The sequence below is a fragment of the Microtus pennsylvanicus genome, chromosome 3, assembly GCF_037038515.1.
Source record: "Microtus pennsylvanicus isolate mMicPen1 chromosome 3, mMicPen1.hap1, whole genome shotgun sequence".
NCBI classification, from domain to species: Eukaryota; Metazoa; Chordata; class Mammalia; order Rodentia; family Cricetidae; genus Microtus; species Microtus pennsylvanicus.
This window is the reverse complement of record NC_134581.1, coordinates 17,488,723-17,510,052: the sequence shown is the minus strand read 5'-3', so window position 1 is coordinate 17,510,052 and position 21,330 is coordinate 17,488,723. Positions and strand designations below refer to the sequence as shown.

General features: G+C 42.8%; 1 protein-coding gene across 1 annotated transcript; it reads left to right on the top strand.

The window, feature by feature from the left end:
- The first annotated feature begins 1,493 nt into the window (after positions 1 to 1,493).
- Positions 1,494 to 21,153, top strand: Wdr82 (WD repeat domain 82). Its single transcript, XM_075964786.1, has 9 exons — positions 1,494 to 1,825; positions 7,516 to 7,613; positions 11,562 to 11,628; positions 15,148 to 15,247; positions 15,689 to 15,805; positions 16,149 to 16,304; positions 16,712 to 16,781; positions 17,749 to 17,891; positions 18,645 to 21,153. The coding sequence occupies exons 1-9, from the start codon at positions 1,665 to 1,667 to the stop codon at positions 18,672 to 18,674; spliced, it is 942 nt and encodes a 313-aa protein (XP_075820901.1). The 5' UTR covers positions 1,494 to 1,664; the 3' UTR covers positions 18,675 to 21,153.
- Positions 21,154 to 21,330: the final 177 nt, after the last annotated feature.

Below are 21,330 nucleotides of genomic sequence, written 5' to 3'. Positions count from 1 at the left end.
CCAGAGGACCTGAGTTCAATTCCCAGCACCTACAGGTGGCTCACAGTCATCTGGAGTGGGATCTGATGTCCTCTTCTCACAGAAAGTTGTACATGCAGATAGAGCACTCGTATACATAAAACAAATGAATCTTAAAAAAAAAAGTTAAAGTAAAGCTGGCTACTAAAAGCAAGGCCAGCTTAGATGGCTCAGCAGCTAAAAAGCACATGCACGCACACACTATACTTTTTAAATAGGCCTAAAATCGTGATCATTTGGCTCTTGGCCACATTTGTTCTCCCACGATTCCGATGTCCTAGTCAGTCAGTCTGCAGGATCTTTACTAGAGATGTTCTTCAAAGGCCTTCAGTTCACCCAGCAGGTCCACAACAGGGCACCAGACCTGTCCTGGCCTCTCAAGCGTTCACAGCCTCCTTTTTAGATTCAGAAACAATCCCTGGGAATTGAGTGCAGCAGTCTGTGGAAGATTTTTCTTGAATCAATTAGCAGTTTGGAAAGTTGCCATCCATTCAGGTTGCACTCAAACCGGTTTTTTTCCCTCCTCAAACCCCAAAACAAACTGCAGCCAGGAGCTCTGCTCTGTTAGGTGGCAACTTCAGTCCAGACTCACAATCTCGTCTTTTTCCCTCAGCCAACAATTTCTCTATGTAGATACCTCGGGGTTTTTTTTGTTTTGTTTTTACAGAAAGACGAGGGATTCAATTCCTAGTTATTTCCAAGAAGACTCCAATTTTGCTAGCGTTTCCATGTCGTGGTTTTCATCTTGCTCACCACAGCCCAGGTTCTACGGGACTCACACCTTCCTTCCTATTAGCTGCAGGTGAGTGAACCTTCATTAGGCTCCCCCTCCGTCCGCACCTGAAGTTAGCTATCTTCATGCGCTTTGACTCTGACGAAGGATTTAAAGAAAGCTGTGACATAGATTCTGGGCATATATCCAATTGAAAATAAAAGGTCACCCACTAGAATTGTGTAAATTGTACTTCATTAAAATAACAAATGGAGGTCTCCTGGATTGGTGGTGTTGTGGTCAAGCCCCTCAGTGATGGGTTCCCCTGAGTCACCCCACGAACAGGCCACGCGGGGCGGTCTCCGCTAGTACCTGCCGCCCCAGGGATACCTGACTCTCCCTGGTAGCACTCACAAAGGCACCAGTCCCGAGGCGACCTCAACTTTCCCGCCCTCAGGAAAGGCTTTTCCGCTCCACGCCCGCAAACCTCCCCCTGCACACCCGCGAGCCGCGATCCCGGGCCGCGGAAATGTGCGCCCGCCCCGCTGACGTCATCTCCCCGCCTTCTCGGCTCGCGCCTCCGTTCCCGACCCGCCCCCTTTCCCGGCGTTCGTCGCGGCCGAGGCTCCTCGCCCTCTGATTTTGCTTCTCCCTTCAAGATGGCGAACACAATGAGCCGGCACAGCGCCGGTTGGCCCTGAGGTGACTGCGGAGAAGAACGGTCAGCGAGGTCCCGTCATCCCGACGCGAGAGCGTGCCCTGAGGAGGACGACGCTGCGGCCCGACTGTCAGCCGCCCTCCCGCTAGCCGCCAGCGCAGCGCCCGCACCGCTAGGGTTGGCCCTGAGCAGCCCGCCCGCTCGCTCGCCTCTCGGCCCCGCCCCGGCCCTGCGCCGCCGCGGCTGCCTCCAGCAGCAGCAGCCGCCGCCGCCGCCATGAAGCTGACCGACAGCGTGCTGAGGAGCTTCCGCGTCGCCAAGGTGTTCCGCGAGAACTCGGACAAGATCAACTGCTTCGACTTCAGTCCCAATGGGGAGACGGTCATCTCCAGCAGCGACGATGACTCCATCGTGCTGTATGACTGCCAGGAGGGCAAGTGAGTGTGGCGGGGGCCGCGGGCCGGGCTCCGAGTGCCCCCCTCCTCCCCTCCGTCGCTGGTCCCCGCCTGAGGCCCCCCAGCCTGTCGCTCACTCCGCCTCCATCCTGCGGTGCTGCAGGAGCTCTTTCCTTTCTCTAAGACGATGGTGGTCGTAGTAACACCAGCCTTGCTATTGCATGTGTCTCCGGTTTCTCCCGAGCGCGCTTCCCGGTAGCTCGCCAAACCCCACCTTGACCTTGACCTTTAAACGCCGCGTCCGTGCACCCGGCGACCAGAACGGCGGCCTTTTCCGCCGCTTTCGACTGTCAGGAGGTGCGGCTCGGCTTTGAGCTCGGTGCAGAACCGTAGGAGCCGCTCTGCCCAGCAGCGGCGCCGGCTCTCTGCCCTCACCGCGGTGACCTGGATTCAGCCCTGGCACCGCGCCCGTCCCTGCCCCTCCGCTTCCCGCGCGGCCTTTCTGCCAGCAGTCCCCGCGAGGTGCAGTTTTTAGCTGTCAGGATTTATCGATTGTGACTGTGTGAGCGTGCAGCCCTTTGCCTGTCCCGATGCCCACGCTTGCTTACAGTTAACTTGTTAAACAGCCTCCCGGAAACTTTTCTTTGCCAGACTCATGCGAACTTGGCCGCCCCATTCTGGTCAGAATGTGAGCTCCCTTTAAAACAAAGAAAGCATTCTGAACAATTTAGTGTTTCCTTTTGCGTTACAAAAGAAAAAAGTTTCCCCGGGTGTGGCGGCCCAGCCAGCAATCTCAGCTTTTGGGCGACAGAAACAGGCAGATTCTGAGTTCTGGGCTTCGTAGGCGAGACTCAAAACAGTCCAAAAATCCCGCCAGTGTATGGTTTGCTTGGGATTAACAAAATTCTGGATCTGGTTATGGGAGTCACATATTGGAGAACTTCCGCGGACAAGGATACTACGGTTATGTATCTTTGCTGAGCAGAGCACTTTGCCTTTTTCATAGCCTGAGTCGGGGGAGACATTGTCTGCCTAGTCTTACCCCTGTTTGAGTCCAAGTCCTTGATAAGCAGCGACCTCATTTGTAGCAGAAACTAGTTTTAGGCTAAATTTGACGTTCCTTGTCAACTTTAGCCAACATTTCCTAAGCAGATGTTTGGTTTAATTTAATAGCTACTGTTTTTAACATCTTGTTAAAGTTACCTATGATTTTGAAGTTGTTCCTTTTGTTTATTTTTTCAAATAACAGACAGTTTTCTTTTGGAACTTGCCTCTCTTAGTTCATCTAAAGTAAGGCTGTGTTGTAGACTGAGCTGTCTATGATGTTTTTCCTCACTGGGGCTATAACAAAGTATTATGTAACTGTCTCTGGACTGGCCTGCTGTGGGGAAGAGTTCCCTTCAGTGGTGGTCCTGGAGATGAGGGAATTGCTAGCTGGACAGATAGTTGTTTGAATTGATGTTCATTTTAGTGCATTGATTTTTTTTTTTTTACCCTGCTCTGACCAATAGAATTTGTTTGGAAGAGCTGGTAGAATTTAAAGTTGGGAGCTAGAAGTTATTTGAAGTTGGTTTGCTTGACATGTTTATAGTTCAGTACATAGATTAGAATCTTACCCCCAAAAGCTGAAATGGAAGTGCATATTCCTTATTGAAAGGAATAAAATGCTAAGACTGTAATATAGTTTATTCATGCATAAAACCTTTTACATGACTACAGACTTAATAGAAAGTTACAATGTTCCAAAGAACTTTCTTGCTCAGTAGTGCCTGTGATTCCAGCACTTGGGAGACTGGGGGTGGGAATATTGGAATGCAGCCTGAACTGAATAGCAAGAGCCTGTCTCAAAAAAAGAAAATAAGGAGCCGGAGAGATCCTTAAGAGTATGCTTGCTGCTCTTAAAGAGGATCTGGGGTCAGTTTCCAACTCCAGCTTGGAGGTTCACAATTATCTGTAACTCTAGTTCCAAGAGATCTGACCCGTGCTTCTAACTTCCCTGATACCAGGAACACATGTGATACACAGACATACTTACAGGCAAAGACCTATACATTATAAAAATAAAGTAAGTCTTTAAAGAAAAAAAAAACAAAAACAATACTTGTTAGAAAATATGTTTGAAAAGAGGATCCAGGAGCTAGAGAGATGGCTCAGGGTTAAGAGCACATGCTAATCTTGCAGAGAACCCACTTGGAAGCTCACAACTACATTCAGCTTCAGTTCCAGGGGATCTGATACTCTCTTCTGACCTCCACAGATATTAGAAGTACACAGCACGCACATATACAGATGCAGGCAAAACATTCGTATACATAAAATAGATCTAACAATGTATTTTAGAAGAATAATCCAACAATCTCAACATTTGGAACTCAGTGTGTGACCATAGTGCTGCTGGCTGGCTTCAAACAGCAATTCTCCTGCCTCAGCCGCCTATGTGCTAGGATTACAAGTCTGAGCCAATAATGTTTGGCTTAAAAGAATGTTTTCTTTTTACATTTTTCTTTTGTATCAAAAGTAGTTTTTCATACAATTTTTCTTTTTGTACATTTGTTATTGTGTGTGAGCTTGCTGTGCGGTATACATCAGAGGACAGCTTGAAGGATTTGGTGTTTTCCTTCTATCAAATGAGTACTGGGGATTGAACTCAGGTGGGCTTGATGGCAGTTGTTTTTAGCCCAAAAAGAGATTTTGAGGATTTTTTTGTTGCTGTTGCTTTGTTTCTGTCCACTTAAACATAATGCAGTTCATCCCTTGAGTTATATTTCAACTTGAAAGAATATAAGGGAATATTGCGTGTGGCTGGCAATACAAATTATCTAAAACATTTTGATTTTTAAATTTTATTTTAATTATGTGTACATACACACACACACACAGTTTCATGTAACCCAGGCTACCTTCCAACTTTCGATGTATCCAAGGCTGGCCTTAAACTCCTAATCCTTGGGGCTGGAGAGATGGCTCAGGTTAAGAGCACTGACTGCTCTTCCAGAGGTCCTGAGTTCAATTCCCAGCAACCACATGATGGCTCACAACCATCTGGCGCCCTCTTCTGGTGTGTGGGAAGCAGAATGTTGTACACACAATAAATAAATAAATTTAAAAAAAACACTCCTAATCCTTCTCCAAGTGCTTGATTATAGATGTTCACCACCCCACCCCACACACCACCTGGCTTTACTGTCATTTTTTTTGTTCATACTTTGCAGCCAGAATCATAGTTCTAAAGAAGGAGCTTGCCAAAATACTTGCAAAAAAAAAAAGGTGCATGAAAAGACACATGCAATGGTAATTTAGGCTCTGACTTTCATAATAGAACTGAAATAAAGAAATAGTGTTCTTTCATTAAGAACAAATCTCAGCCGGGCGATGGTGGCGCACGCCTTTAATCCCAGCAGGAAGGCAAAGGCAGGCGGATCTCTGTGAGTTCAAGACCAGCCTGGTCTACAGAGCTAGTTCCAGGACAGGCTCCAAAGCCACAGAGAAACCCTGTCTCAAAAAACCAAAAAAAAAAAAAGAACAAATCTCAGTGTTTTTTAGATTTAAGACATATAGGCCTTATCTTAGTGGAACCAATCTTTTTTATCTTTTTTATACCACATGCTTTACGCCTTTGTCTTTGTTTAGTTGCAGTGTTGAAGTTAGAATCCAGGACCCCATGCATGCTAGATAAGCCCTCTGTGATTGAACCATATCCCTAGATGGGCTGAAGTACTAGGATTTCTGATAAATGCAAAGTCATCAACCTTTGTGTAGGTACATTCTCAACCTTACTTAATCATTAGTTCCCAAACGCTCCAGACAGTAGATTGGATCTGGTAGTATTTTATTTCACAAAAGGCAGACATATAGGAAGTATACTACAATTTGAAGAACTCTCTTTGGAATGGGTTTCATGAGACAGAAGGCCTCACCCTCAATGACTTTTAACAGTTGAAAATGCAAATGATTGACTTGTAGGCAGCCTGGATCACTTGATTGCTTAACCCACTGGTTCCAAAATAATTTTATATCGAGAAGGTAAACATTCTTTTGCATAAATTCAAATATTACTACAGGAGCTTGATTTCTTTTTCCTTTTTGTTTTTGAGACGGGTCTCATTTTGTAGTTTAAACTGGCCTTGAATTTGTTGTGATCCTCCTGCTGCAGCCTTTCAAATTCTGGCTGCAATTACAGATGTGAGCCATCATGTCTGATTTAAAATTCTTCTAGACATAAATGTAAAACATGTTAAAGGTTTTCTTATTTTCTGACCTGATTTCTTGTGGAGAATTCTAACATTCAAATTTTGTTTTCTAGAGGTATTTGGGTTTAAAAAAAATTATAATTTAAGCAGCACATGTGACAAACATTTTGGTTATAGGTTTTTCTGAATTTTTTTCATTTATGTATGAGTATTTTAACTGCATGTATGCTTTTATGCCAAGAGATGGCATCAGATCCCCCTAGAGATCTGTGAGCCACCATTTGGTTGCTGGGAATTGAACTCAGGACCTCTGGAAGAGCAAGCAGCCAGTGCTCTTAACTATTGAGCCATCTCTCCAGCCCCCTGAGACTCTTTTATTAAATCATCAAGGTTTGCATTAAGGGACTTTAACACATAGTTTGGAACTTTGGTGTTGGAGACACGTACTTTTACATAAAAGAAAAAGGAACTGGGCTGGAGAGATGCTCAGTGGTTAAGAGCACTGGCTTGTCTTTCAGAGGACCCACATGGTCAATTCCCAGCGCCCACATGGCAACTCACAACTGTATGTAACTTCAGTTGCAGAGGGTCTTATACCCTCATACAGACACACATGTAGGCAAAACACCAGTGTACATAAAATAAAAATAAATCATTTTAAAAAGAAAAGAAAAAGGAACCATGACTTAATTTTTCTGGGGAGAGTTAGATTTGCCTGTTTTCTAGAAGGCTCAGCCAGAACTTTTTACCTCCATATAGGGAAGTTGTGCATCTTCAAGAGTTAGTGATACTAGGAAGATAACAGTGTTACATCTGGTTTCAATTTTGATAGATCATTGCCTTTAAGAAAGTGCTTTCTGCAAGGTGGTGTTAGAGTACACCTTTAGTCCCAGAACTCAGGAGGCAGAGGCAGGTGGGTCTCTGAGTTCCAGGACAGCCAGGGCTGTTACACGGAGAAACCCTGTCTCAAAAAAAGAAAAAGAAAGTGCTTTCTGAATGAATTCTTAGGAAAATTTACTGACTTTTAGTTACTCTCATGTCCCTCTGTTGTAAGTCATGATTTGTGATATTTTGTATACCTTTTTCTCAAATAAATAATAATCTCAGTTTACATTTGAAGCCAGGTGTTGTGGCCCACTCTTGTAATTCTAGCGCTGGAGAAGCCCAGGCAGGAAAATCATGAGTTCAAGGCCATCAACTACCTAGGGCCTTGGAGGCTGTGTGAGATCCTGCCTTAACCCCCCCCCCTTTCTTTTGAATATTGTGTGGTAAAGAAATTGAATTTATACTCTATATTTATTTTTAGTTTCTAACTTGGACCTTGTGTTCACAAGTGAAAGACTATTATTGAAACAATTACACTCAAGAGATGGGTTTTTGTGGCTGGAGAGGTGGCTTGGTTGTGAAGAGTTTGACTACACTTACAGAAGACCTGAGTTGAGTCTCCTAATAATGCTTGTCCCTGCCATATCCGTCAAGTGCTCCAGTGTTTGTGATGCTGGATTCTGATGGTTTCTGTTTTTCCCTCTGTTTGCTCATCAGACCAAAGAGAACCCTGTACAGTAAGAAGTATGGTGTGGACCTCATCAGATACACTCATGCAGCTAACACGGTCGTTTACAGCTCTAACAAAATAGACGGTAAGCAAGCCTTTTTAGGAGGTCACAGTCATGGTTCCTTTGAAGTACTTGAGAATTTGCGCTTTGGTTATAGTTGATTTAAATATTTCCTCTAATGTTAGTAGTGCTGATTACGTACGTCTTTAGAAGTGAAATGATGCTGGAAGCGAGCCACTGCACTTTGGAAAGACTTGGAACAGAATATGAAAATGTCTGCTTTACAATGGGGAGTAGGAAAAGTAGGAAGTAACTAATTATATTTTATGATTTATACTCCTTGAAACTTGAAAGAATACTTAGAAAAAATGAAAGGAAGACATACTTGACACATAGCAATTAGTAAACTACTGGGCCTTTCCATTCAGAATGTTTATGTGGATTAAGCCAGGTGTGACTGACATGTTACCTCTCTATCACATCACTTGGGGGTCTGAGGCTAGCGGAAAGGCTAGCCTGGACTATGTAGTGAAACCTTATCTCCAAAAACTAAAAATAAAAAAAAGGCAGGTGGTTGGTATAAAGATAACTTACATTTCTAACTGAGGGAGAATAAAACAAAATTTGCAAATACTCTAAAGGCAAACTAGAAAGTTTGCCAGTGCATGAGATTAAAAGTAGTAGAAGCAGCCAGTTGGTGGTGTCACATGCCTTTAATTGCAGCACTCCTGCAGATCTCTGAGTTCAAGGCCAGCCTGGTCTACTAAGGGAGTTCAAGGACAGTGAGGACTGTTACACAGAGAAACCCTGTCTTGGGAGGAAAAATAGTAGAAGCATCCCAGCACTCAGGGCAGTTTAGCATTTGTAGCTAGAACCTTTCTTAAAAACAACAAGCAAAAAGCCTTACAAATCATTCAACTGTGCTAGTTTAGGGGAAATTAGAAGAGTTTAGCTCTTCTATGGTCTATGTCAAAAGAATAGTGTGATGATCTTTGTGGTCTTTGATTCCAGGAATACTTTTTTTTTTAAGTAATTTTTTGAAGAGTTGAAACTTTCTTTTTAATAAATAGTCTTTGCTTTTGATTGATTTCCCATGGAATAAATTCCAAAATTGTCAAACTGTCTCAGTCGTTGAACTATCACATCTTATTTTAGCCTTATTGGTACTGGTTTACTGATTTGCTTTTTGCAGTAAGATTTCTTAGTACAGAGATAGTATCACTGTAATTCAGGTTGCCCTTGATCGATGATATTCCTGCTTCATACACCTGAGTATTGGAATTATAGGTCTGTGCCACTGTGGTGGGCACAGTTAGATTTATTTTTATTTATGTGTATGGGTGTCTGCCAGTACCTTTGGGACAAAAGAGGGCATCGGGTTCCCATGTGTTGTGAGTGCTAGGAACTACATTCAGGTCCTCTGGAAGAGCAGCAAGCACTGAGCCATCATCTCTCTGGCATCTAGGTCTTTTTTCTTAAGGTTTATTTTTGATCAAGTGTGTATGTACATGGAAGTGCTGTGTGCACATGTGAATGCAGGTGCCCACAGAGACCAGAAGGTGTCAGATCCCGGAGGTGGAATTACAGGTTGTTATTAACTGTCTGGCATGGGTTCTGGGGAACTGAGCTCAAGTGCTCTGCAAGTGCAGTATGTTCTCTTGATCACAGAATAATTTCTTTTGCCTCCCTCCCTATTTTGAGACACACTTTCACTGTGTAGCCCTGTCCTGGTACTCTGTATATAGACCAGATTGACCTTAAACTCAAAGGAATCCTACTCAGTGCTAAGACTAAAGGCAAGCACCACCATGCCCGGCCATTCAGCAAGGATTACTTAAATTGCTATTTTAGTATGTCTCAAAGCAAATGAGCAGAAGTCTTTCTTTAATGAGACTTCTTTACCTAAACTTGATTTTAGTACATATCTAATTTCTATTTTTCATGTGTTTCAGAAGTAGTTTTCTAAATAGGCAATGCTGTTGATGCTTTTGGATAAGAATAATTACTAAGATCTTGAGGGTGGATGGTTGGATGTATGGATGGATGGTTAGTTATATCTAAATAACTGGTGTATTTCTTTTGTTGGGCTACTTTTCTGAGTGATTAAATGATTCTCCAAATATGGTACGAGATGAGGCAGGTGTGTGGCACTTGCAGCTTTGCTGCCAGGCCTCTGCTGTGGGGATGTTGCCTTTCCTGCCTCGTGTGCGTCCTGCAGAGTTCCTCCAGTGCTTCGTTCTCTTTTGCCTGATTCCAGGCTGAGGTAGTAGTTTGTACAGTTTGAGGGTCTATGATACCACCCGGTACAGGAGATAACTGTACAGGCCACTGCCTTGCCAGGAACAGCGCACCAGCTACCAAGTGGGGTGGAGAAGATGGCAAAGCCCTGCTCGTCTCTAGGAGTCCAGGTAATGGGGAAGGGATCTCTTCTCTTAGGGCAGGTGAGTAGTTTCTAGCACTTGAATAACCAGAAATGCTTTATGGTTATCATTTGAGAGACTTGGAGTTGTTCAAATAAGCCATGCTGAATTCTGTTATTGATCCTATAGAAAGGATTCCTTTTTCTCCCTCTTAGGGTAAATGCCCTTTTCTCAGACTGCATCCCTGCAAGCCAAGTGTGTACAGTAATCCAAGCATTTGGGAGCCTGAGGCTGGAGACTTGCTGTTAGTTTTGAGGCTAGCCTGGGCTATATAATGGGTTCTAAGCCAACATTGAGTATAGAATGAGACCCTGAAAAACAAAACAAACAACAACAACAAAACACCTTTATAAGCCACTTGATACTTTGGAGCTCCTGATTCTTTTCTCTTTGTTTTGTTTTTTGAGACAGGGTTTCTCTGTGTAACATCCCTGGCTGTCCTGAAATTCGCTTTATAGGCCATGCTGGTCAGGAACTCACAGGAATCCACCTGCCTCTGCCTCCAGAGTGCTGGGATTAAAGGTGTGCAGTCACACTTGCCTTGAACCTCTTATCTTCTGTTAGCCTTTATGATATGTTTTGTCCTTCCTGTATTTGGTGTCATGTTTATCATCTGTTTCTCAGCAACCACTTGTTTCTCTTCCTATTTTTTTGTTTTTGTTTTCATTGACATTTCAGTTTGGTTTTTGAGACAGGGTTTCACTAACTGTACCATGCTAGGCAAGCACTATGCACTTGCCTAGTGCATACCCAACCTCACTTCATTCTGCTGTCAACATACTCTCCTTTTTCTTTCTTTCCTTCTTTCTTTTTTAAATGTGTATGAGTGGTTTACTTGTATGTATATCTATGTATCACGTATGTGTCTGGTGCCCAGGGAGGTTAGAAGAGGATGTCAGATCCTGGAATACAGACAGTTGTGATCTACCATGTGGGTTCTGGGAATGGAAGCTAAGTGCTCTAAACGGCTGAGCCATCCCTCTAATCCCTATTGTTTACTTTTCTAGATAGAATTCTTTCTTTTCCTCTCTTTCTGTCTTTTCTTTGACAGATCTGATGTATAGATGCACTATTTTCAAATTCACTATATAGCCCTCTGATTTGCAGTCCTGATACTCAATGTATGATTTATCACTTTGCAGACACTAAAATTAGTCTATAGCTAGTGATTTTTTTCCTTGCCAAAAAATATTTATATAGGATAGATAGAATTTTAAATTATGAAGAATCTAAAGATTGGTAGGAAAACAATTATTTTTCTTAAATGTAGTTTTCTCTGAGTCTCCCGCCCCTAACCCAGTGCTGCAGATTGGACTATTGAGATTCCCATACACTAGGCAAGCACATTACCATTGAATTGTACATCTGGGCCCCAAAATAGTGATATTAAATGTTGGTATAAATGCTGTGAACTGAAAACTTGGCTTTTGAGTTGTATGAATCTGTGTGTGTACTCTTTTTTTGAGAGAAAAGTTGTTCCTCTTTAGCTATCTGTAATTTGCTTAGGTAATAGGATGTAGTAAGTGCTTAGACTTTGTCTTTTCAAAAATGAAAATGCAACGTAAATTTCATTTAAATAGTAAAATGTCATCCCTTGTTTGTTTTCTTACAGATACTATTCGTTACTTGTCGTTGCATGACAACAAATACATCAGATATTTTCCTGGACACAGCAAAAGGTAAGACTCACTAGTATATCCCTCAGGTGACTCAGAAAATGGAAGAGAAGGGAGATGTTTTCTTAGTGAATCCAGCTTTCCTTACTGCTGTTCAGCCTTCCTCTTCATCTTGTTAACTGAACTCAGTCACTTCTTGGTTTATTGAGGTTATGGAAGCAGAAGATGAGTTTCAGAGATAACTAACTACATGATTTACTAAAATTTTAAGTAAGGAGCCAGACGGTGGTGGTGTACACTTTCATCCAAACACTCAGGAGGTAGAGGCAGGGGGATCTCTGGTGAGTTTGAGGACTTTCTGGAGTATATAGTTTAGTGGCTGAGTACATGCTTAGCATGTATGTGGCTCTATATTCAGTTCTTCTTGCCAAAAATAAATATAATTAAGGAGAGGGTTAGATGTAGCTCAATGCAAGAGCATACTTGCCATATAAGAATCCGTGTGTGTGCTTAACAAAAGAACTATATGCATTTATAAGACCTTCCACTACAGAGGCCAACATTTGAATTAGCTTCTACATGTTCCTTATGATGTGAAGGAAGTTTTTTGTTGTTTGTTTTTTAAGACTTATTTATTTATGTATTTTATGTATATGGTTGTTGTGTCTACATACATGTCTGCATTCCAGAAGAGGGCATCAGATCCCATGGGACTACAGTTACAGGTGGTGTGCACTACCATGTGGGTGCTGGGAATTGAACCCAGGACCTCTGGAAGTGTTCTTAACCACTGAGCCATCTCTCCATGGCGCCATTTGTAAATGGACTTTTATTTTTGTCTCACCTGCCAACTCCCAAATAACAATATAGAAACTTATTATTTATTATAAAAGCTCAGCCAGTAGCTTAGGCTTGTTACTAACTAGCTCTTACAACTTAAATTAACCCATTTTTATACATCTGCTTTTTGTCTCACGGCTTTATTACCTTTACTCTGTAATGCCTATGCAGCTTCCTTTCTGTCTGACTAGTGACACCACCTTTCTTCTTCCCAGTAGTCTCTTCCCCCAAAAATCCTGTCTAGCTATTGGCCATTTAGTTTTTTAGTAAGCCAATCTGAGTGACACTTCTTCACAGTGTACAAAAAGATTATTCCACAACACTCCAGCCCTCTCCTTTTTTTCTTTGTTCTGTCTGTCTGTCTGTCTGTCTGTCTGTCTCTTTGAGACAAGGTCTTACTATGTGGCCTGGAATGCCCTAGAGCCAGGTTGGGCTCAAACTCATAGAGATCTGCCTATCTGCCTCCCAAGTGCTGGGATTAAAGGCGTATATATTAATATAGATGGTAGAGTGCCCTGACAGGTATTATGTCACTTTTGCTGAGATGTGTAAAAAGACATCTGTCTATTCACCCCAGAGTAGGAAACCAGTAATAGGCCAAAGAAATTATTCCCCCCAAGTCTTAACTTTGTGAACCGGTAAGTTTTTATTCTAGTTGTTTATAGGAGCATGGGCAACTTAAATGGCAGCTATACCCATTTCTCTTCTCTTCCACGTAATTGTTAACTCCTTATATGTCCTTGGAAGGGATCAGGGTCTTTTGAGGGTTCCACAGTAGTAGTCACAGCTGCCCTGATTTCAAGAGGGCCATGTCATGCCTGAAGGATGACAGGAGAGATGACTGAGAGCTGCCTGTTGGAAGTGGTACTTCTGCTGGACATGGTGGAGCATGCCTTTAATCCTAACACTCAGGAGGCAGAGACAGGCAGATCTCTGTGAGTTCCAGGCCAGCCTGGTGGTGTACATAGCAAGCTCCAAGACAACTAGGACTACATAGAGAGACCCTATCTCAAAAAGCAGGGGGGAAAATGTGCTTCTGGCTGAGCATGGTGGTATGTCCTTGTAATTCTAGTGCTATAGAGGCTGAGCTAGGAGAACGTTACAAATTGGAGGCCTGCTTGGATACATAGTAAATTAAAGGTCATCCTGGGATACATATTAATACCCTGTCTCAAACTCCTTCCCCCTAAGAGGGGAAATCAGTAAAGAAGTTGCACTTAGAAGCAGGCAGGGTATTTCTGAGCTGCTGAAGACAGAAAGTGTCAGTTACTGTGTAAGCCAAAGGATGGGCCTTTATTCACTTTGGCTCTAGTGTGTTGGCACAGTGTGAATTGGCAGGTAAGTTTCCTAGGGCCAGGGTTTTAGTTCTTATGTTCCCTGTACTTATCAGCACAGAGCCTTTTTTTTTTTTTTTTAGTTTTTCAAGACAGGGTTTCTCTGTACCTTTGGAGCCTGTCCTGGCACTAACCAGGCTGGCCTCGAACTCACAGAGATCCGCCTGCCTCTGCCTCCCGAGTGCTGGGATTAAAGGCGTGTGCCACCACCGCCCAGCCAGTACAGAGCCTTTTGTATCAACTTAGACCTTGTGAACTTTTAAGCTAGACAGTGTGACAAAATGTGTGCCTATATACATTCTGCTCTCTGTTATATTGCTATGGCAGCCTGGGCTACATGAAACCCTATCTCAAAATAAGAAACACAATTTCATGATTGTATGTATGTATGTATGTAGTTGAGCAAGCACTGCTACTATAATTCCAGAATATTTTCATCTCCCTGAGAGAAACTCTATTCCTATTAGCAGCCAGTCATCTAAGAGCTATCTCTAGACATTTCGTATAAATGGTGTCAGATATCATGCGGCCTTTTGTGTTTGTCTTTTTTCATGTAACATGATGTTTCCAAAGGTTGTCCCTGTTGTTATATGAATTAGCACTTGGTTTCTTTTTGTTCTCAAATAATATTGAGTCATGTTATATAGCTAGCCCAATCCTGTTGATTTGTTAATTAGTGAGCATTTGGGTTATTCCCGTTCCAAATGCTACTGTAAAAATGTGTACGTTTTAGTGTAGATATTTTCAGTTTGCTAAAGTATATATACCTAGGAATGGAATTTCTGAGTCTTTCCAGAAAATGTATGGTTGGTTTTTAGTTTTGATTTTTTGTGGTGGGGTCAGAGGATCAGACTTGGAACTGGCTTGGAACTCACTATATAGACCAGACTAGCATTGAACTCAGGTCCACCTGCCTCTCTCTACCTCTCAAGCACCACCACACCTGGCCTGAAAAGGGCATTTGTAGAACACCTGTACCCCATATTTCATCAGTGGTGTATACAGGGGTTCTAATTTTCCACCATGCTCCTCTTCACCAGTACTGAGCAGTCCCTTTATGACAGCCATTGATGTTGTGAAATAGTATATCACTGTGCTTTTGATTGTCAATAGAATTTCATATTTTGTTTTTAATACTACCACTGAACTGTATAGCTTCAGCTTGAGACCATGCTTTTTTTTTTAAATACAGAAGGTTTAGGTTGGTTTTTTTTTTTTTTTTTTTTTTTTTTTTTTTTTTTTACATTATACTATTGCTTTTGGTTGCCTCAGATAAGTTTGCGTGTGCTTCCTAAGATGGTAGTCTTGGGAAAGCAGGTTATATGTAGGCAGGCAGAATGGTTTAGAGTTCACATCCAATTTTTACTCATATTTTGCTTCAACTCCTATTTATCTTGATACATTGCAGGGTGGTGGCCTTGTCCATGTCACCTGTGGATGACACTTTCATTTCTGGGTCTCTTGATAAGACCATTCGACTCTGGGATCTCCGGTCTCCTAACTGCCAGGTAATGGTACCTCACAGTTATATTTTTGAGCATTTTCTGTGGAAAGCATTATCAGCTCTCCCTCTCAGCTAAGGGAGACAACAGTGGTTCCATTTTGGGATCCCAGAGTCTTCTTAGGTGGCAGCAAAATCTTTTCTCAGATAAGCAGATCTACTCCAGAGCAGATTGCATTATAATGTGGCTTAGTGCTTGAGCAACTGCCTAGACCCTTTAGCCTCAAGGGCTTTGTTTCTCTTTGAACTCTTTAATATTGTAGAGTTAAGGCTGATTGGAAATGCATCATAAAATGACTTTTTACATTTCAGTCAGTTTTGTTTCTTTTCTTCTAATGTTTTATAGGTAGCTGGGTGCAGTTCCTATTCCTTCCTTAGTTTTCATGGAAAAAGTCCATGATTGAGTGGTGGACTCCTTCATTCATTAACTTATCTTCTTTTCTCTTAGGGTCTCATGCATCTACAGGGCAAACCAGTTTGTTCCTTTGATCCAGAAGGGTTAATTTTTGCTGCAGGTGTCAACTCAGAAATGGTCAAACTTTATGACCTTCGTTCTTTTGATAAGGTAAATCTTTGAGTCCTTGAGCTATATTAAGGTTGCAGAAAATTTAAGGGCAAGTTGGAGTGTGAGAACCTTTTTTAGGCCAGGCATGGTGGTACACACCTTTGATTCCAACTCTGCACTCCAGAGCAGATGCAGGTGGATCTCTATGAGGCCAACCTGGTCTACACAGTGAGACCCTGTCTAAAAACACAGCCTTTCTGTGGTGGAGGAGGCAAGTACTGGGTAACAGAGAGTGGCAGAGCTTGCCCACTTACAAAGAATCTAAATGGATAGAAAAGAAGTTCTACTTAAGGAAGTATTGATGTGTGTGGAGCCTGGGAACTGCTATTTTTGTGTTTTGCAGGGACCATTTGCAACCTTTAAGATGCAGTATGATCGGACTTGTGAGTGGACAGGACTTAAGTTCAGCAATGATGGCAAACTCATACTCATTTCTACCAATGGCAGCTTCATCCGTCTTATTGATGCATTCAAGGGTGTGGTGATGCACACATTTGGGGTGAGCTGACAGCTTTGCTCATAAGGCCTGGGCTGGGAACGCTGTTAGCTGGATTGTGGAGATAATGGTTGTCATTGACTCAGTGATGGGACATGGGCTTATGTTTTCTTCCTGCACATGAACTTTACCTCCTTTGTATTGGAGTCGTTCACCTTTTACAAAGTGCCCTAAGTTTGCTTTTCAAGTATAATTGTTAATAACAATAAACAGGGGTTTTTGTACCCTCCCCACTAAATATGGAGTTAAGGTTGGGAGTGTTTTATGTGGAATAGCAGTTACATTTGGTCTTTGTGACACTGCACATTCAAAGACCTTTAGTGGAAAGGGGCTTGTGTGTTGGGTTGGTGTTTCTATGCAGTTGTTTTTATCACTGGCCCTATAATGAGAACCATTCTCTTTTGTTTCAGGGGTATGCTAACAGCAAAGCTGTTACGCTCGAAGCTTCATTTACTCCAGATTCACAATTTATTATGATTGGTGAGCTGATTTTATTTTCCTCATTATTCCTCTGTACTTGTTTATGTTATCAAGCAAAGTAAAAAATGCTGTTCAATAGATGTTTTCAGATTCTTGTACAGCACCTTCAGACTTCGTAGTTCCCTTTACTGTGTATGCTAGCATACATGCAGTGCCATGTATGTGGAGGTCAGAGAACTTCTTTGGGGAGTCAGTTTTCTCCTTCCACCATTTGAGTTCCATTGGTTAGACTCATGTCACCAGACTTCCTGGCAGGCCACCTTTACCTTCTGAGCCTTCTCTCTGGCTTCGCTTGCTTGTTTGTTCATTTTTCTTCCCCGCCCCCCATGGTCTTGTTTATATATAACCCTTCTAAACTTGAACATGCTATATATAGTCAGAGCTTACATTGGATTTCTGATTCTCCATCTCCCAATCATCTCCAGGGTATGCCATCACACTGACATGGGTTCTTTATTGGAACTGGCAATGTGCTGGTTTTCCCTTCATGGGCTTCAGAATTAAGCTCTTAAAAAAGCATGACTGTGTTGTATTGGTAACTTGTGTAATCTTCAGTAGTCTTGTTGGTGAGGTGTTGGCAGGCTAATGGTATTTATCCCCCTTTCTAGATGAGAATGCAAAGGCATGAGGGGAAGATGGCAAAGGAATAGTAAAGCACCCCTGCATAGCTACTCCAATTGTTAACACTTGGGTGCTGTTACTGGAAGGCAGAGGAAGGAAAGTTAGGAGTTTGAGGCTGACTTGGGCTACGTACAGAATTCAAAATTATCTGAGCTATTTGACAAAACTAAGTCCCTAAAGAAAAAGGAACAATAATTAGGTCAAGATAATTCCCAGTGTCCTTCCGCCATTGTCCTCTCAGTTTCTGCTGAGGGATGTCCTGAAACTTTCTAGATCTCAATCTATCTTGTTCTCATCTGTCTTGATTTGCCTCTTGAAGTGTTATTGTCTCCATCATTCTCTTTAGGTTCAGAAGATGGCAAGATCCATGTCTGGAATGGAGAGAGTGGTATAAAAGTAGCTGTATTGGATGGTAAACACACGGGTCCCATTACCTGTTTGCAGTTCAACCCCAAGTTCATGACCTTTGCCAGCGCCTGTTCCAACATGGTATGTAAACAGTAAGAGATGTTTTCCATTATGATCCTTTGATTTGGGGTGTGGGTGCCTCAGGCAGCAAGCTGTGTTCCCATCTACATAGTACAAGTTCACGTTTCAGAAGTGGTGGCTTCCCTGTTGTACCACCACGTCATGATATACCTGACTAGGCTGGTCTTTTCATGATTATTCCTCTTCCAGTAAGATGGGATTATCTGTGCTTTCTAAAGATTTGCAGAACAGTTTTTGCTCTGACCCTAGGTTTTAGGCCTAAGCTACTTAGGTTTTTTTTTTCTCCTTAAAATATTCTGACCAACATTTTATAGGTGCATTCTTTCAGGAGTTTTGAAACTAATTTAAGCTGGACATGTTGGTGCACACCTATAATCTAAACATTTGGAAGGGCTTAAATAGTGAGTTAGAGATCATGTAAAACCAAAAAGTCACCTAGCCCCGAAAGGCAGCAAAACCATCTCATTCAAACCTTCTTCTCAGATTCTGGGAGGAAAGGGTATGATTGAGGCCACCTTGAGATTACCTGTAAGACCAGGTTACTCACAGGAGTGGATGTTGGAAGTAAACAGAACCAACTTTTAGAGTGTCTCTGGCTCCATAGAGACAATAGTTTGATCAGGAGAAAGGGCCACCAGACCAATTCTTCACACCACTGGGGTTGGGTACCTTGATGCTGTGAGGTGGGGAGGAACAACCTTCCATAGTGAGAAGCCTAGCTTTTTAAGAAGCTCATTTGTGTTCTCCTTCCAGGCCTTCTGGTTGCCCACCATTGATGACTGATCCTGACACTGCTCGGCTATTTGTACAGTGAGGGCGGCCAACAGGAAAGTCAGAGGTGACTGAGATGACAGAGGGATTGACTGGACTGGAGAACATCTTTCCACATGGCCTTCCCAGGGATGTGCTGTCCATCGCTCTAAAGAATTGCTTTGCTGAGCACCTTCCAAAGGACTCTTGGTGCTGCAGCTGCACCGAGCTCTTCAGAGGGTGATTACTTAGAAATAAGTTACAGTGGGGCCCTTGGGCCCCTTCAGTTTTGAATATATTTGCTGTTGAAGAGCCAGTGATGTCACCAATCTCCGCACATCTTCTCCCACCCCAAAATGCATGGGAAGCCACAGTTCTGGTTTTGAGATGCTAGGGCAGCTCAGCACCCCTTGCCCTCACCCTGCATGTCTTGTTACTGGGTCTCCCTGTGTAATTGTGGCATTATTCCACAACCATCATGTTTCGTAGGTGCCAAATATTTACAAAAATAAGTCTTCATATACCTTTGAGTCAAAGAAAGAAAGGGACAAATAGAGAAGGACCTTGTTTGTCAGGAGGCTTTACAGTATTCCTGTGGGGCAGGTCTTGGGCTTAGATGTTGGCTAACAAAAGGCCCAAGATTATGAAAGGGAGGGAAGGGAGTAGTAGCAGGTAAATGTAAATTCTGAGAGCTGAGAGCTTTAGCCACCTGGTGCAATTCCCCATCCAGACAGTCTCTCATTCTTTTCGTGGGGATTCTACCAAGCTGGGCTTGTACAAAAGCAAGGTAGTAGTTTATTTTTGTACCTGAGTCACATCACGTTTTCCTGTGGGCCAGTATTGTGGAATGAGTCTGAGTTGTTTACACTGATGCCTTCCTTCCCTGCCCACCATAAATTGTGTACATAGTCAGCAGATGATATCCCTCTTCCCCAGCTCTTACCCAAGAGCTGGCTCTAGGCCTGTGTTATATGTTATATTTAGCCTTTTTATATATGACCCTTGATCTGTTTGTATTTGAGCACAGTGTGCGTGTCCACTTAAATACATTTGTGCAAACATGCACATAAGTATGTGATATGCCTACTATCTCTCTCGTCTAGCTTATCAAGAGTTCATCAGGAGAGGGAACCCTGCAGCTAAAAAAGACTATTTGTGGGTGGTGTTCGCCACAAGTGTTAGTCTTCTCTGTTAACCTTAGGGAGACAACATGAAGCAGAGCTTCTAGTGTTTGCTGTTCCATGGCAGCTAAGTAAGAGCCTTGGGATGACTCCCGTGCTCTTCAAGCCACACTTCGGGGCCCTCTCTACAGTATTAGCATCTTTTTTGCCTGATTATGCTCTGTCTGCACCTGTATATGTGTGACAGTCACTTTTGCATGGCTTCTGTGCCTGGCTTGTGGCATTTGGGGACAGGGTGCTAGAGCCACAGTGTTTTAGTTTGTCAGGACTTCTCACCTGTTTGTCTACATCATTGCCTGTTCCTCTGAGAAACTGAGAAGAGCCGCGACTGACCTTTTCTTCCCAGTATGTCCACAGCAAACATTTAGGCAAGCAGTACCCCTGCAGATCCAGAAATCAAGACCTAATCAGCTATGATTTGCCCATGAGTACCCAGCTGCTAGGTGTCAATCAGGCTATCACTGTTTCTGTTCAGGAGCAGACATAGACTTCAAATCACTAATGCTATTTTTTGAGCAATTACTTTTTGACTTGTTATTCCAACTGAAAAGGCGGCTATCTTCACTGAAGTCTAAGTGTTGCTGAGCAGTCCTGCCTTTCCAGAAAGGACAGACTATAGGAACAGGTGATCCGAGTTATTACTGCCTACCTTCAGAATCTGAGTCCATGTTTAGATAAACTGTTGAGAGCAAATGTCTGTAACCATGGATTAGTAAGACTGCATAACCTGAAAGAGTTAAGAAAGAGCAGCCTGCCTGGCCGCAGGAAAACTGAGTTCAGGAGAATCCGAAGCTGAGGCACCGTGCTCTTGGAAGACATACTGCCTCACAGCCACTGCTGGGCCCTGTGGCAGCAGAGCTGAGTTCTGAATTGGTAGGAGAAGATGCAACTGGAACTGATAATACTGTATGTTGTCACAGGGTAAGCAAGAGGGAGAAAGCAGAGTCGGCAGTTTGGGGGTGTACCCCTGGGATATAGTAACTGTCCTCTGGAAAATCAGCCAGAGCCACTGCTCTGTGTGTGACAACTGACACTGTTCAACCACCAGCCACTGGGGTATTTTTTAATGAGTTGTTCTCCATTGTAACTGACAATAAACTGCTTATGAAGGAAAATTGGGGGATTTTTAAGAACCAATTTGCCACCCAAATGGTACCACTGTTAATCTTGATGTTAAACGTTCTTCTAGATATCTGTGTGCATAGACTCTGATGTGTTTACATAGTTGTTACCCTACTGTATATACAATTTTATGTCCCTTTTGTACTTAACAGAAACCTTTTTTTTTTTTTGCCATGTTACCAGTCTTAAACAGAATTTTATGGCTTACAGTCTCTTGAGTTTCTGTGACATGATTTGCCTGCTTCACATCAGAAGGGATGCACTGTTTGAGTGTTCTGGCTCAGGTGGCACTGCCTGCAGTGTTGTGTGAACTGTTGGGCTTCCTTCAGGCCTGTGAGCCACAGGAGCCCCTTGGGCCCATCCCTTAACCTCAGACTCCAATTAAA

Excerpts from the sequence above, each read along its gene's own strand:
- Wdr82 (XM_075964786.1), top strand. The coding sequence starts at position 1,665 with ATGAAGCTGACCGACAGCGTGCTGAGGAGCTTCCGCGTCGCCAAGGTG. Across the intron at positions 1,826-7,515 it reads TATGACTGCCAGGAGGGCAA|ACCAAAGAGAACCCTGTACA; the intron begins GTGAGTGTGGCG and ends TTTGCTCATCAG. Across the intron at positions 11,629-15,147 it reads TTTCCTGGACACAGCAAAAG|GGTGGTGGCCTTGTCCATGT; the intron begins GTAAGACTCACT and ends GATACATTGCAG.